The sequence below is a fragment of the Corythoichthys intestinalis genome, chromosome 16 (assembly GCF_030265065.1).
Source record: "Corythoichthys intestinalis isolate RoL2023-P3 chromosome 16, ASM3026506v1, whole genome shotgun sequence".
NCBI classification, from domain to species: Eukaryota; Metazoa; Chordata; class Actinopteri; order Syngnathiformes; family Syngnathidae; genus Corythoichthys; species Corythoichthys intestinalis.
Window position 1 is genome coordinate 52,209,805 of NC_080410.1, and position 12,887 is coordinate 52,222,691.

Consider the following 12,887-nt stretch of genomic DNA (forward strand, 5'->3'; position numbering starts at 1 on the left):
GCGTGTGAGCCTTTTGGGGTTTTAGAAAGTTTCCGTTTACCCCGAGATCGGCCAAGACAAGTGTGCGACAACTGCGGGCCCATTGGACCTACAAGGAAGTGAGCAAACATCGTGTTTTGTATTATGTCAAATACTGGGATCATGGCACACGCTTTAATACGGAGGTGGCTTGCATTTTGTGGCTGATCTTCCATTGAGAATGCCACTCGGCTGACGACCGGCAGCTTGTTTGCACACACCCCTATCTACTCGGCTTATGGCCCTCTTCGTGTGCCCGGTGTCAAATTTTCAACCCCATCAGAAATTGCAACTTTGTGTTTAAAATGGCCGCGAACACGGCGATTTCAAAGTAAACATTACAAACCTTCTTTCAATAAAGGAATATTTACTTACATTTGATCATGGACAGACATGTAGAAAAGTTCTCCTTAGACACATCCTGCCATGTTAGCAGCTCTCGTATGACTCTCTCACTGTTTACATCTTCGCCGTGTAGTAAAGCATTATTTTATGCCATATTTGTGTTGACCATGTGGCAGCTACACGCTCCTCCGACGTCGGCCGGTTTGTCTTGTGCGGTCGTTGTCCAGCTGCTTCCCCGCAAACGAGCCCTCTGCCCGCAGCAGGGGAACGAAGAGCTGTAACTTGCTCGCCGCCGGGCGGGTTGCCAATCGGCAAAGACAATCGACAACCCCGCCGCCGTGTGACGTGATCCTGGCTAATTTTGTGTGATTTTTCGCTTCGAAGACTTTGAAACATCACTCGGTTCGGGTTAGCATGTTGGATAGCTGTCACGCCTCCAAAGCCGGAGTAGGGAAATGACAAAAGCCTGACTAAGTACAGTGGCATAAAATATCGTTCGGAAGGTGCGACATTAAAGGTGAAGTTGACAGTTTTGACCATTATGGAGTCATTTTGCTATGTCGTACTGAATAAATGCATTTTTATTATTTCATATTCCATTTAGCACAAGACTGTTATTTGTCACGACCATACCATTTATTTAGCTACTGGGGGAAAATACTTGGATACAAAGAATATCCTGTAAAAATATTGGAGTGGAGAGACTGAAACAATGACTTTTTGCGGCTCTCTTCGTCACATTTTCCTCATTCTGAATAATTCCCCTTCAATGGGCTGAATTCTAAATCGGATGATACCATGACCCTGCCGACGTCATCCTCCTGTTTGGGACGCTCGAGCCCTGTATTGGTAGGCGTGGCTAAACGACGGATTAAAAGACTCATTTCTCGTCATCTGCGCTTTGCCAAATTGTTGTATATCGTCGAATCGTCTTAAAATATGATTGTAATTCACATATTAATGCTATTTAAGACTTTTTTTTATCCTGTCCTACGCACTTTAAGCGGCAGAGTTGAAAACCAATGTTGCTGCGATTTACTGCATTAAAATGTGAACTCATCTGAAATGCGCTGACACAAAGTGGAAAAATGTGCCGTGGTCTGACGAGTCAATGTTTCAGATTGTTATTAGAAAGCATCGACATTGAGTCACTCAGGCCAAAGAGGAAAAGCAACATCGGAACTGTTGTCGGCACAAAAGTTTGAAAACAAGCAGCCGTGGTGGTATTGGGTCAAGGAGCATAAATAGGAGTGTCATTGGTAACTTGCAAGTCACCAATAGTGCTGAATAATGCTTATCATTTAAACAGTGTCCCGTATGTGCAAATGCTTGTTGAGTCTTAATTCAGCTCAAACTTATTTTTTCTTCCCCATTTGTCCAACACATGTGCCTAGACTAGTGGTTATTAACCTTGCTGAGGGTACCGAACCCCACGAGTTTCACATACGCATTCACGGAACCCTTCTGAATTAGTTTAAAAAAAAAAAAAATTCAAAACCAATACATTGGTATAAAAAAGTATCTGAACCTTTTGGAATTTCTCAGATATCTGCATAAAATCACGGTCAAATATGATCTGATCTTTGTCAAAATCACACAGATGAAAATACAGTGTCTGCTTCAACTAAAACCACCCAAACCTTTATAGGTTTTCATATTTTAATGAGGATAGCATGCAAACAATGACAGAAGGGGGATATATAAGTAAGTGAACCCTCTGCCCAAGGAGACCTAAAGAGCAATTGAAACTAGGGTTGTTCCGATCATGTTTTTTTGCTCCCGATCCAATCCTGATCGTTTTAGTTTGAGTATCTGCCAATCCCGATATTTCCCGATCCGATTGCTTTTTTTTGCTCCCGATTCAATTCCAATCATTCCCGATAATTTTTCCCGATCATAGACATTTTGGCAATGCATTAAGAAAAAAATGAATAAAACTCGGACGAATATATACATTCAACATAGAGTACATAAGTACTGTATTTGTTTATTATGACAATAAATCCTCAAGATGGCATTTACATTATTAACATTCTTTCTGTGAGAGGAATCCACGGATAGAAAGACTTGTGACTTAGTATATTGTGACTAAATATTGCCATCTAGTGTATTTGTTGAGCTTTCAGTAAAGGATACTGTAGCCATGCCCAATGGCATGATGGGAAGTGGAACCATGACTGTGCGTAGTGCTACCAATTGATATATCTTCTCTGCATTGGGAAATAACATAAGGTGTTAAGAAAAAGATTAATTGCTACCTTGCTTCCCCACATTGCTTCCCATGATATTTCTAACCGTAGGGAGAGGGATTGTAAGGCTTTAGCCGATTAAAAAAAGGCTCTACACATTTTATGTTGGCTTTTATCTCTCTATATATGGTAAAACGGCGCCATTACAGATTGAGCGCGACAATGCGTGAGTGGGTCGTGCAGCGCATGCATTAATTGCGTTAAATATTGTAACGTGATACATTTATAAAAAAATTAATTACCGCTGTTATCGGGATAAATTTGATAACCCTACCTTAAGCCTAAACTAAAGACTCTGGATGAGTGTAACATGTTATGTCTGTAACGTTAAATACAATTAGAAAACGATTTAATTAAAAAATATATATTAAAAAAAGGCATGATGGCCGATATTGTTTTGCAGATTCCGATACTTTGAAAATGACGTGATCGGACCCGATCGATCGGGACATCTCAAATTGAAACCAATTTTTACCAAACAAGTTAGGTGTGTGCCCAATCACTGATGAGTGGTTTAAAGCTGCCCTGCCCACTATAAAACACTCACCTGGTAAGAAATGTCTTCATGAGAAGCATTACCTGATGAAATGTTTTTAGAAAATGTTCTTAATTCAAGAATAGATATTGTTCAAAACATTATTTGAAAGCATTTTAAGAAAGAATAAGAACAAATAGTGTACTAATAGTAATATTTACTTAAAGTAAGTGGAAGAATCTGATGCATTCATCTGTTAACCAGCCTTTAACACTCAGAACAAAATGGAGAAAATTATTCGACTAGATTTAAGAAAATAGTCAGATTAAGAAGAGTCGAAGTTATATAAATTTGTATTGCTTTATTTTGCATTAATAATTTAGCCATTTGGTTCACATTGGTAAGAAATGTGTATAGCCCTGACCACCGTTCACCCAATCTGCTTGGTCTTTTTAATGTCCCGTCTCAAGCAAAAAGTGTACTTGAAGGTTTTGCTGTTTTATCGTCCCTAACAATATTGTGACCAAACCTACGCCCTTGGGCCTAACCCATTACTTTAGCACCCAAGTAAATGCTGTCCATTCAAAGTCAGCAGAAATGTGGCCTCTGCAGACAGAATGCGCATTTAACTGGCATTTTTGTGCCAACCATGTGCGCCTGCTACAATGGTTACACAGTGACATTCAAGCCCTGCCCATAGCAAAGCCGAATCCACCCGAACAAGGCATTCGCGGATTTCATCAGCTTTCCGTGTTTTCCAATCCGCCTCAGTCTCGTCCCACTCACTCTGCCTGCCTGCCCGGCGTTGACAACCGCCACTCCTCTCCACCGGCCAGCACACGTTGTCGCGAGTGTTTTTTGCAAGAAAGACACAGCGGACACCTCTTTTATTTTTTGCAAAACCCCATCCAGGTATACCCTCATCTTTAAAAAGAAGAAAAAGACCAGGAAAAAGTCACTATATTCCAAAGCTCGCAAAAATGTCTGGAGAAGACGCACCTGTCCAGCAGCAGAACGCAGTGGACCAGAAGCAGGACTCCAAGCCCAGCGAGGAGCCCAAGACAGAGTCGGAGCCCGTGGCCGCAGGGGCCGCCGACGCGCCGGCGGCTGCGGCGGACGCGGCGACCACCGAGAAGGTCCCCGAGGAGGAGGCGTTCACGTACCGCGCCCTGGTGCTCACCGGCTACGGCGGCTACGACAAAGTCAAAGTGCAAGTGAAGAAGGGCAAGCCGGCCCTGAAAGCGGCCGAGGTCCTGGTGCGAGTCAAGGCGTGCGGGCTCAACTTCGCCGACTTGATGGCGCGTCAGGGGCTCTATGACCGGCTGCCGTCCCCGCCTGTCAGCCCGGGCATGGAGTGCTCCGGGTTGGTGGAAGCCGTCGGGGAGGAAGTGACGGACCGAAAAGTAAGGAAAATCGCATCTATTCCACTTTGCAAATCTAAATTGATCGTGCGAGTGAATGCTACTCAGCTGTGCACGCGTGGTGTTTCGTTTTATTTGGGCGTGCCCGTAGCTGCTCGGTGCACTACATTTCGATGATTTCGCGTTTAATGCATTGACCACCTAAGTCTCTGTCCTCATAATCCATCTGCAAAATGACAATTACGCCCGAGAAAGACAAGTGATTATCTTTTCAAGTCCAATTTTGACTTGTGCGAAAGAAGAAGACACTTGTTGGTTCACAGGGTGCAAAAGATGCTCAAAATTACAACGGCATTCGAATGCTTCTGCAAATGAATGCTCCGATTTGGGGCCAAGATTGAGAGGGACACGGGCGTCCCACCCACCAATTCGCCGACACTGTCATCACTTTGCCTTCTCGCAACTTTTTGTTCGAAAGTTTTGTACTGCGACGAATTCCAAATGCAAAAGAATGCACATTTTTCCTTTTATAAGTATGATTTTTTTTTATTTTTTACTGGCTAGGTAGTATTTGTTTGTGCATTTTTGTAACGTCGACGTGCGCCAAGGCGTTGGAGAGAGCCGCATCAGGCTCTCCAGGGAGTTCCAGGCTATAACCGGAAGTTAGAATCTGCTACCTTCAAAATAATCGCAATCTGTCTAGAGAAAAGCAGGACGAGCAAAGATTTTGTTCACTCCAATGCAGGGTGGACAGCGATTTGAAGTGTATTTTAACATGATTCCGTTTGTGGAAAGCCTTAAACGCGACACTGACAATTTCCACGCGGCGTTTTATTTTGTAGACACTCGAGACGGCGTCTTGTGTTAATTACGAATTGACACCGGTGCGGGAGCTGGCGTTATATTGACGCCTTTTGTTAACAGGAGAGGAGCGGTGGCGCACTGATGAGATTGGCAAGGTGCGGCACAACGGAGCCCCACCTCGTCCTTGTTTTATTCTGTTACACTCGACTGTTCAACTCAAATAGCAAAACACGAGTTTTGACATTGAAGAAGTTGAACTACATGCATGTTGTGCAACTGCCTTCTTTCGGTCTTTGAAACAACAAGAAAAACGAATAATTTGCATGTCTTGAGCAATCATAGAACAATGACCCATTTATTTTTGAGAGGTTGAGAAATAGCTGACAAAGACCAATTGGGGCGTGGTTACCCCATGTGGCCGCACCATGCCAAGTCACTACATCATGTAAGCATAATGACCTTACTGTACATGTTCAGGTGTACTCCCGACTTACTTACATTAAGGGTTTGAATGTACAATGGTATGAAAAAGTATCTGGACCTTTTTGGAATTTCTCACATTTCTGCATTAAATCACCATCAAATGTGATCTGATCTTGGTCAAAATCACACAGATGAAAAAAAGTGTCTGCTTTACCTAAAACCACCCATTGATAGGTTTTCATATTTTGATGAGGATAGCATGCAAACAATGACAGAAGGGGGGGGGGGGAATAAGTAAGTAAACCCTCTGCCCAAGGAGACTTAAAGAGCAATTGAAACCAATTTTTACCAAACAATTTAGGTCCGATGTGTGCCGAATCACTGAAGAGTGGTTTAAAGCTGCCCTGCCCACTATAAAACACACACCTGGTAAGAATTGTCTTGATGAGAAGCATTGTCTAATATGCATCATGGTTCGGTCAAAAGAAATGTCTGAAGACCTGCGATCAAGGATTGTTGATTTGTAGATAGTTGGGAAAGGTTACAAAACCATCTCTAAAAGTCTGGATGCTCATTAATCGACAGTCAGCGAAATTATCTACAAATGGAGAGAGTTTGGCACTCAATTCAATTTTATTTCTATAGCCTTATATCACAACAAGGTTTTTTCAGAGGGCTTTGCAGAGTCAAAATGATACACAGTCAGATAGAATAGGTGAATTAGATTAGTTCATGTCCTGGGCATCCCCCATCCTTACACCCTCCGTGGTGGCAAGGAAAAACTCCAAAAAAGAGAAACCTTGGGGAGAACCACACTCAGGAGAGATCCACTCCCAGGACGGACAGGCTATAGATGCACCAGGACTGATGATGGGTATTAGCAGAAGGAGTTCCAAGTTTTTTAGATGCAATGGGGTGAGGGCACTGTTGCTTCTTTCCCAAGTAGGGGCCGCAGAGAACACATCTGTGCATTTGATCATAGAGCTACAAAACCTTCACTCACCAAGTTAAAGCTAAAAACCTGTCAATCATCATTAACTTTAAGTACCAAATGCCAGCTTCAGTGGTGAGCAAGAAAAGTAGCAGGAGGGAGAGTGAGAGGCTGTACGAGCATGAAGCAGAAAAACATGATTATATATACACACATACAAATCCCATTCCGCGGTGCGGTGGCTGAGTGGTTAGCATGTCCGCCTCACAGTTCTGAGATCGAGGGTTCAATCCCGGGCTTTGGCCTTCCTGTGTGGAGTTTACTAAAACAAATAGTTGTTGAGCTTAACTAGGTCTGAGAACCCATTAGATTTATTAGCCAGGATCTGAAATATGTTAGCATTTTTAGCCATGTGTTAGCATTGCCTTGAATTTGCTCCCTACTCTTTGTACATTTTAATGCTTATTTGTAACGTCGAATCTTAGATATCGTGGGGAGAGTCCTTCATGTGCCCTGTGAAAATACGGAAACAGGCCTTAAATGTAGCGCTGTTATACACATGTCTGCATGTTATACATTTCAACTGAACAAATTGACGACTTTAACCTTAACATACAGTATGGTAGCTCTCTAAGTGTTTGACAGTGTTATTTGACGCATTTGAAGTGCATTTGTTAGACTGATATTTTAGGAAGGTGACCTACATCATTAAATCATAAACTCAATGAGGTGGTCATAAGCCATTAAGGACTTTATTTGATTCCTTAGTTGATGTTTAATGTGAAAAGTTTGACCGGGCTCGGCGGGCTAGTCCAACATAATGGATGGGGGCCTTCCCAGGCAAGTAATTGGATCCCAATTGGCGACGGGTCATCCGGACACCGTGGTAGGGCCGACAACCTTTAGAGTAGGGCTCTTTCCACATTATCAGTCATGTAGATTGGATTTAAAGGTCAACAAGCAAACACGACTTGTCATCGCCTACACCCTCGCTTATAGAATTAAAAGGCAATCTAGCTAATGGAAAAAGCTCTTTGGGCACCTCCACGGAGCAAATGTTGCTTATTCCCCCGAAGTCAAAAAGCAGAGCTTGGTTGGCCGGAGCAGCTTTTTTTTGCTCTTGAGGTTTGTGGCCTTGATTTTTGGTCCTCATAGAAACTTTCTCAACGCTAACCACATGTTAGAAGGATTCTCTAACAGCGGGCCTTTGAGAAAGGGTGCAAGTGAAAACATGTTATTGTGAAAGGGTAACAACAAGCAACAGCCATTTTAAGGCCACACAAAAGTCATAAATGTACGGACCCCCTAAAGGGACATCGACAGAATTTTTTTTTTTTTTTTTTTAAACAAATCTGTGCACACTAACAACAGTATGGTGCGCACTGGAAACAATCTGGTGTGCACCAAAAACAATCTGGTGCGCACTAGCAACTGTCTGGTGCGCACTAGCAACAGTCTGGTGCGCACTAGCTAAAGCCTGGTGCGCACTAGCTAAAGCCTGGTGCGCACTAGCTAAAGCCTGGTGCGCACTAGCTAAAGCCTGGTGGGCACTAGCTAAAGCCTGGTGGGCACTAGCTAAAGTCTGGTGGGCACTGGAAACACTCTGGTGCACAAAAAAACTAACTGGTGAGCACTAGCAGCAGTCTGGTGCGCACTAGCAACTCTGGTGCGCACTAGCAGCTATCTGGCGTGTACCAGCAACTGTCTGGTGCGCACTAGAGACAATGTGGTGCACACAAAAAACTAACTGGTGCGCACTAGAAACAATCTGTTGGGCACTGGCAACGATCTGGTAAACATTAGCATTATATAGCATTTAAGCTAGCAGACGTTTGCTATGCAAGTTAGCCAATTGCTCTTTTGTAAGATATTCATTTCTTTATTTTTTTTAATATCGTTTGAGCTAAGCTCAGGTGCGCATTGGACACCAGCAGTTTCGGTGTGCTAAAAATGTAGGCTTTAGTTGAGCTTTACTTCACAAGAACAATTGTATAACTTGCATAGCAAAAGTCCGCTAGCTTAAATGCTATATAATGGTCATTTTTAGCAGATTGTTTCTAGTGTGCACCAGATATTTTTTATTTAATTTTATTTCTGGCGATGTCCCTTTAGGGGCTCCGTATAAATGACCTCCAACTAGGTGTTTTATGCAGGCTCGCTATAGAATAGAATACCTGAACAGTATTCACTATTCATAGGAGTGAAGAACAAAGACCGGACGAGAATAGCAGAAATTTGCAAGTAAGGGATCGCCAAGAAAATATTTGAATTGACATCATGTATTCATAGTTTAGTACATCTTGCATCATGGCTCTAAAACAAGCACCAGTGGGATACAGCGCACTACAGGGTGAAAGCTACTGTTTCTGAACATCTGAAGATGTAGAAAATACATTGCAATGTCCTGCCATCTTCTCATTTTGCATAAAGTAGGAAATAATGAACTTTTTCATTTTCATGGAACCATTTGGCCACACTGCGACAGACAGTGCTATTGCTATCCCCCATTTTTAAAACTGAATCTAGCGGTCTAGTACCACTTGATGTAAATGTGTCCTAATAATATGTGACTGGTGTGCAGCCCATGCTGTGGTTATGTGAACTTGTCCAGTACTGATCGCCTGCTAAAGTAATTGAAATATTGCTTCACGACAGCAAAAAAAAAAAAAAAGTCCAAAGCGCCATATGAGGAAATTTTGAATGACAAAAAATGTCTTTACAATACGTGATTAACGCAGCAGTCTCTCTTGGCTGCTTCCCCCCCGGATTGTATTTCACCTAAAAAGTGTCCTGATTACTGGACTTTGGGGACAAATCAGAAAGAATGACCTAAAGAAGGAGCCTTTTTTTGGAATGGTGTGACAGTGAGTAAGCAAGGAAGGAGGAGGGGGGCGGAATAGCAAATCACATCGAAACCCTTGTGACGCTGCGCATCAGCACTTTTTATTCTCCTTTTTTTTTTTCCATCCACACACCGAGCCCTTTGCGAGTATTGGTCGGTTCTGACCCATATGTTCTCAATTATCCCTGGCTCACATTGTCATTCTGGTATTTCCTCCAGCCCTCCCTTTTATCAAAATTCCCATTCTTTTGAATAAAGACCTCTTCACCCCCCCCCCCCCCCCCTTGTCAGTTACTATAACTCCATGTGCTTTCCTCATTATACTCATGTTTAAATAATCCAAATATACGGTTAGTGAAGTGTACCGGTCCTTTATTTGCATAATCAAATCAGCCAAGCGCAAAAGAACAGCACATAGGGGGTTCCTTGTTGCAGCTGTTGCCGCTGCATGCGAGCGGAGCAGGGCGTGGCCCTTCATTGTCGCCTCTTATGATGTAGCACCGGAACACTTTGGCGACCACACGGAGAGACCTCGTGATCAATGACGCCATAAAATCAACCTTCTGACAGTCAATCGCCCTTTTTGGTGTGCCTCATCATGCCTGAGACTCATTCATTGTATGCATGTTAGGCTGAAAAATATGTCAACTACTGTAATTTGCAGACTATAAGCCGCTTTTTCCCCCTCATTTTGGATCCTGCAGTTTATAGTCCAGTGCGGCTCATTGGTTGATTTATTTGGGTTAATAGGTAACACATTATTTGACAGTGCCGTCATAAGACTAGGGTCGGGCATCGATGGAAACCGGTTCTAACACGCCGATGCTCCCGGAATCGTTCAAATTTTTCAATTTCGATTCCATGTTTGGATGCCCTGACCGCCGAGCGGAAAAAAATTGCTCGAGTTCGAGACTGATATTTATATGGCGGAAAACACTCTGGTGACTTGAAGTTCCACTCTGAGACCCTCAATTTGGCCAACTTTCAAAATTGTCCGATATGCATGTGTGATACATCACTGGAAAGCCTAAAATCTCAATTTTCAGGGGGAAATTCTTTTTTGAAATATGACGAAGCGTATGTAGCGTTTGACTTTGACTTTTGAGACTGTTGGAGACGGGTCAAGACCAGTCTGTATCTAAAAATGTTTGCAACGGACAGCAGGAAGCCAAATCAATTAAGACGTCACTTAAAAGATTAGACCCCAATCACATTGATAAGCGGCTTGATTTTTTTTTTTTTTTCAGCGAAGATGTGCCGAATATTGCCAACAATCGTCCTGCTTTGTCAGTGTTACATCAGTAAACCAGCGAGCACTGTTACCATCATATAAGGTGGCATAACAAGTTGCTCAATGCAAAATAGCAAAAATAAAAACTGGCCCTCTGTCCAATGACACTGTTGTTTTTGTTCAATTAATTTTTGTTTTTTCGGTCAAATGGTTTGGCATATTGTACTCATGAGGTAAAATTGCTAATCATTTTATGAAATTTCATTTTTCAGTACTAAATGGTCAAAAAATGTACCTTGAGTGTATTTTTACAGGTTGGATCTGAATTTTTTTTTTTTAAATTCAGGCAGTCTTTTCTGTTCCCAAGAAAACACTGTTAATAACGTTATACTTTGTTAGTCTATCTTTTTTTTCTATGATATTAAAAACAACACAGTTATACAGAGGTGTAATTATAATAATTTTATAGACCCAAATCACCAACGTCACACAATCACGTGATTGCTGTGTTGTGCCGCCATAATGTCCGTCATTGTGTGTCCGTATTGTCATTGATCGTAGTTTCTAAAAGTGGATTCACTTGCAAATTATGGAAGCCCCGGTGCTTTCAGACGCTGTAAACTTCAGTCGATCCAGTCGCCAGAGCCATATTTGATGCCCAAACCGATGTTTCTTTCCGTCTGGTCCCGTCCCGTGCGTCAGAGCTCGTCCTGAGATCACAAAATTTCCAATCATACTCCAGTTTATGTCACGATGAGGAGTCGGGTACCCAAAATCGGCACCGGCCCGAATATAAATCGACATTTGGTCAGCTGAGCGTCACCGTTGTCACGATTGTAAAATGAAACTTGATCGACAACGGGCCGGTGTGTGCCAAAATGTCCCCCCTGACGGGAGTGCTTATTTATAACGCTTTATTGACGTGAAACCATCAAATGTTTTCATGGACGCATTACAGTAATGGATTTACGACTGTAACATCGGTTTTAAATAATTACAGTACTAATATTTTGTGTAATTTATTTTAGTAACATTGTGGACTGGGCCAGATAACCATCTTTGAACAGAAATGTATTCGTCTACAGGTTTTCACGACCATATTATCCCAATGACAATCACACAGGTATGACATTTATTAGTTCAAGCAGAGTAAAATAATACATATTCACGGTACAAGAAAGTCGTTTCCGTGTGGGCGCTACAGTCAGGGGGGACATTTCACGCAGGGCGGCTATTTTTCGGCACAACACCCGTTGTTGCGCTCACCTTCTTGTTGCGCGACCGCGGCGACGAGCTTCGTAGTCTCCGTCTGATGATGTCTGCGATCGTGTTGGCATCATATTGATGTTTTCGCCGCTGTCTGACGGCTGTCGACACAAACGCATCACGGACCGAGATAAACAAACCGTGCTGCTTTCGAGATTTGCCTTTTTAACAATGGGCACACAGCAACTACTAAAATGACCGTTTATCTTCTCTGTTACTGCAACCAACCGCTACACATGCCTTCACCATTTTGATTAATCAATGTTAACGATTGGGCGGCACGGTGGCTGAGTGGTTAGCACGTCTGCCTCACAGTTCTAAGATCAAGGGTTCAATCCCGGGCTTCGGCCTTCCTGTGTGGAGTTTGCATGTTCTCCCCGTGCCTGCGTGGGTTTCCTCCGGGAACTCCGGTTTCCTCCCACATCCCAAAAACATGCATGGTAGGCTGATTGAACACTCTAAATTGTCCGTAGGTATGAGTGTGTGCGTGAATGGTTGTATGTCTCCTTGTGCCCTGCAATTGGCTGGCAACCAGTTCAGGGTGTCCCCTGCCTACTGCCCCGAGTTAGCTGGGATAGGCTCCAGCACCTCCGCGACCCTCGTGAGGAAAAGCGGCATGGAAAATGAATGAATGAATGTTAACGATTGTCCCGAAGGTTTTTGGGATCATTTACTAGGCGGTGATTCCATAGACAACAGAAGAAAAACACGCAGTAATAGGAGGAACGTACATAGCGGTAATATGTATACACGATGAGCTGACTGACAATATGGCGGCACCAGTCAGAGGGGCGGAGTTGTGACATCACGTGATTGGGGTCTATAGAAAAATGATACTATTCACAGTGGCGGCAGAGAGTTGGGGGGCGCGAAACGATTACACCTTCCTGGGGGGGGGCGTAACAGAAAATAATTGAGAAGCACTGGTTTAGACCCACCCAT

General features: G+C 43.1%; 1 protein-coding gene across 1 annotated transcript in view; it reads left to right on the plus strand.

The window, feature by feature from the left end:
* Positions 1–3,844: 3,844 nt before the first annotated feature.
* vat1 (vesicle amine transport 1) overlaps positions 3,845–12,887 on the plus strand; it is a 76,215-nt gene continuing 67,172 nt past the window's right edge. Inside the window, exon 1 of the mRNA XM_057860803.1 lies at positions 3,845–4,490. Coding sequence (XP_057716786.1) covers positions 4,068–4,490 — 423 coding nt within the window. The 5' untranslated portion in view covers positions 3,845–4,067. The remainder of the gene's footprint in view (positions 4,491–12,887) is intronic.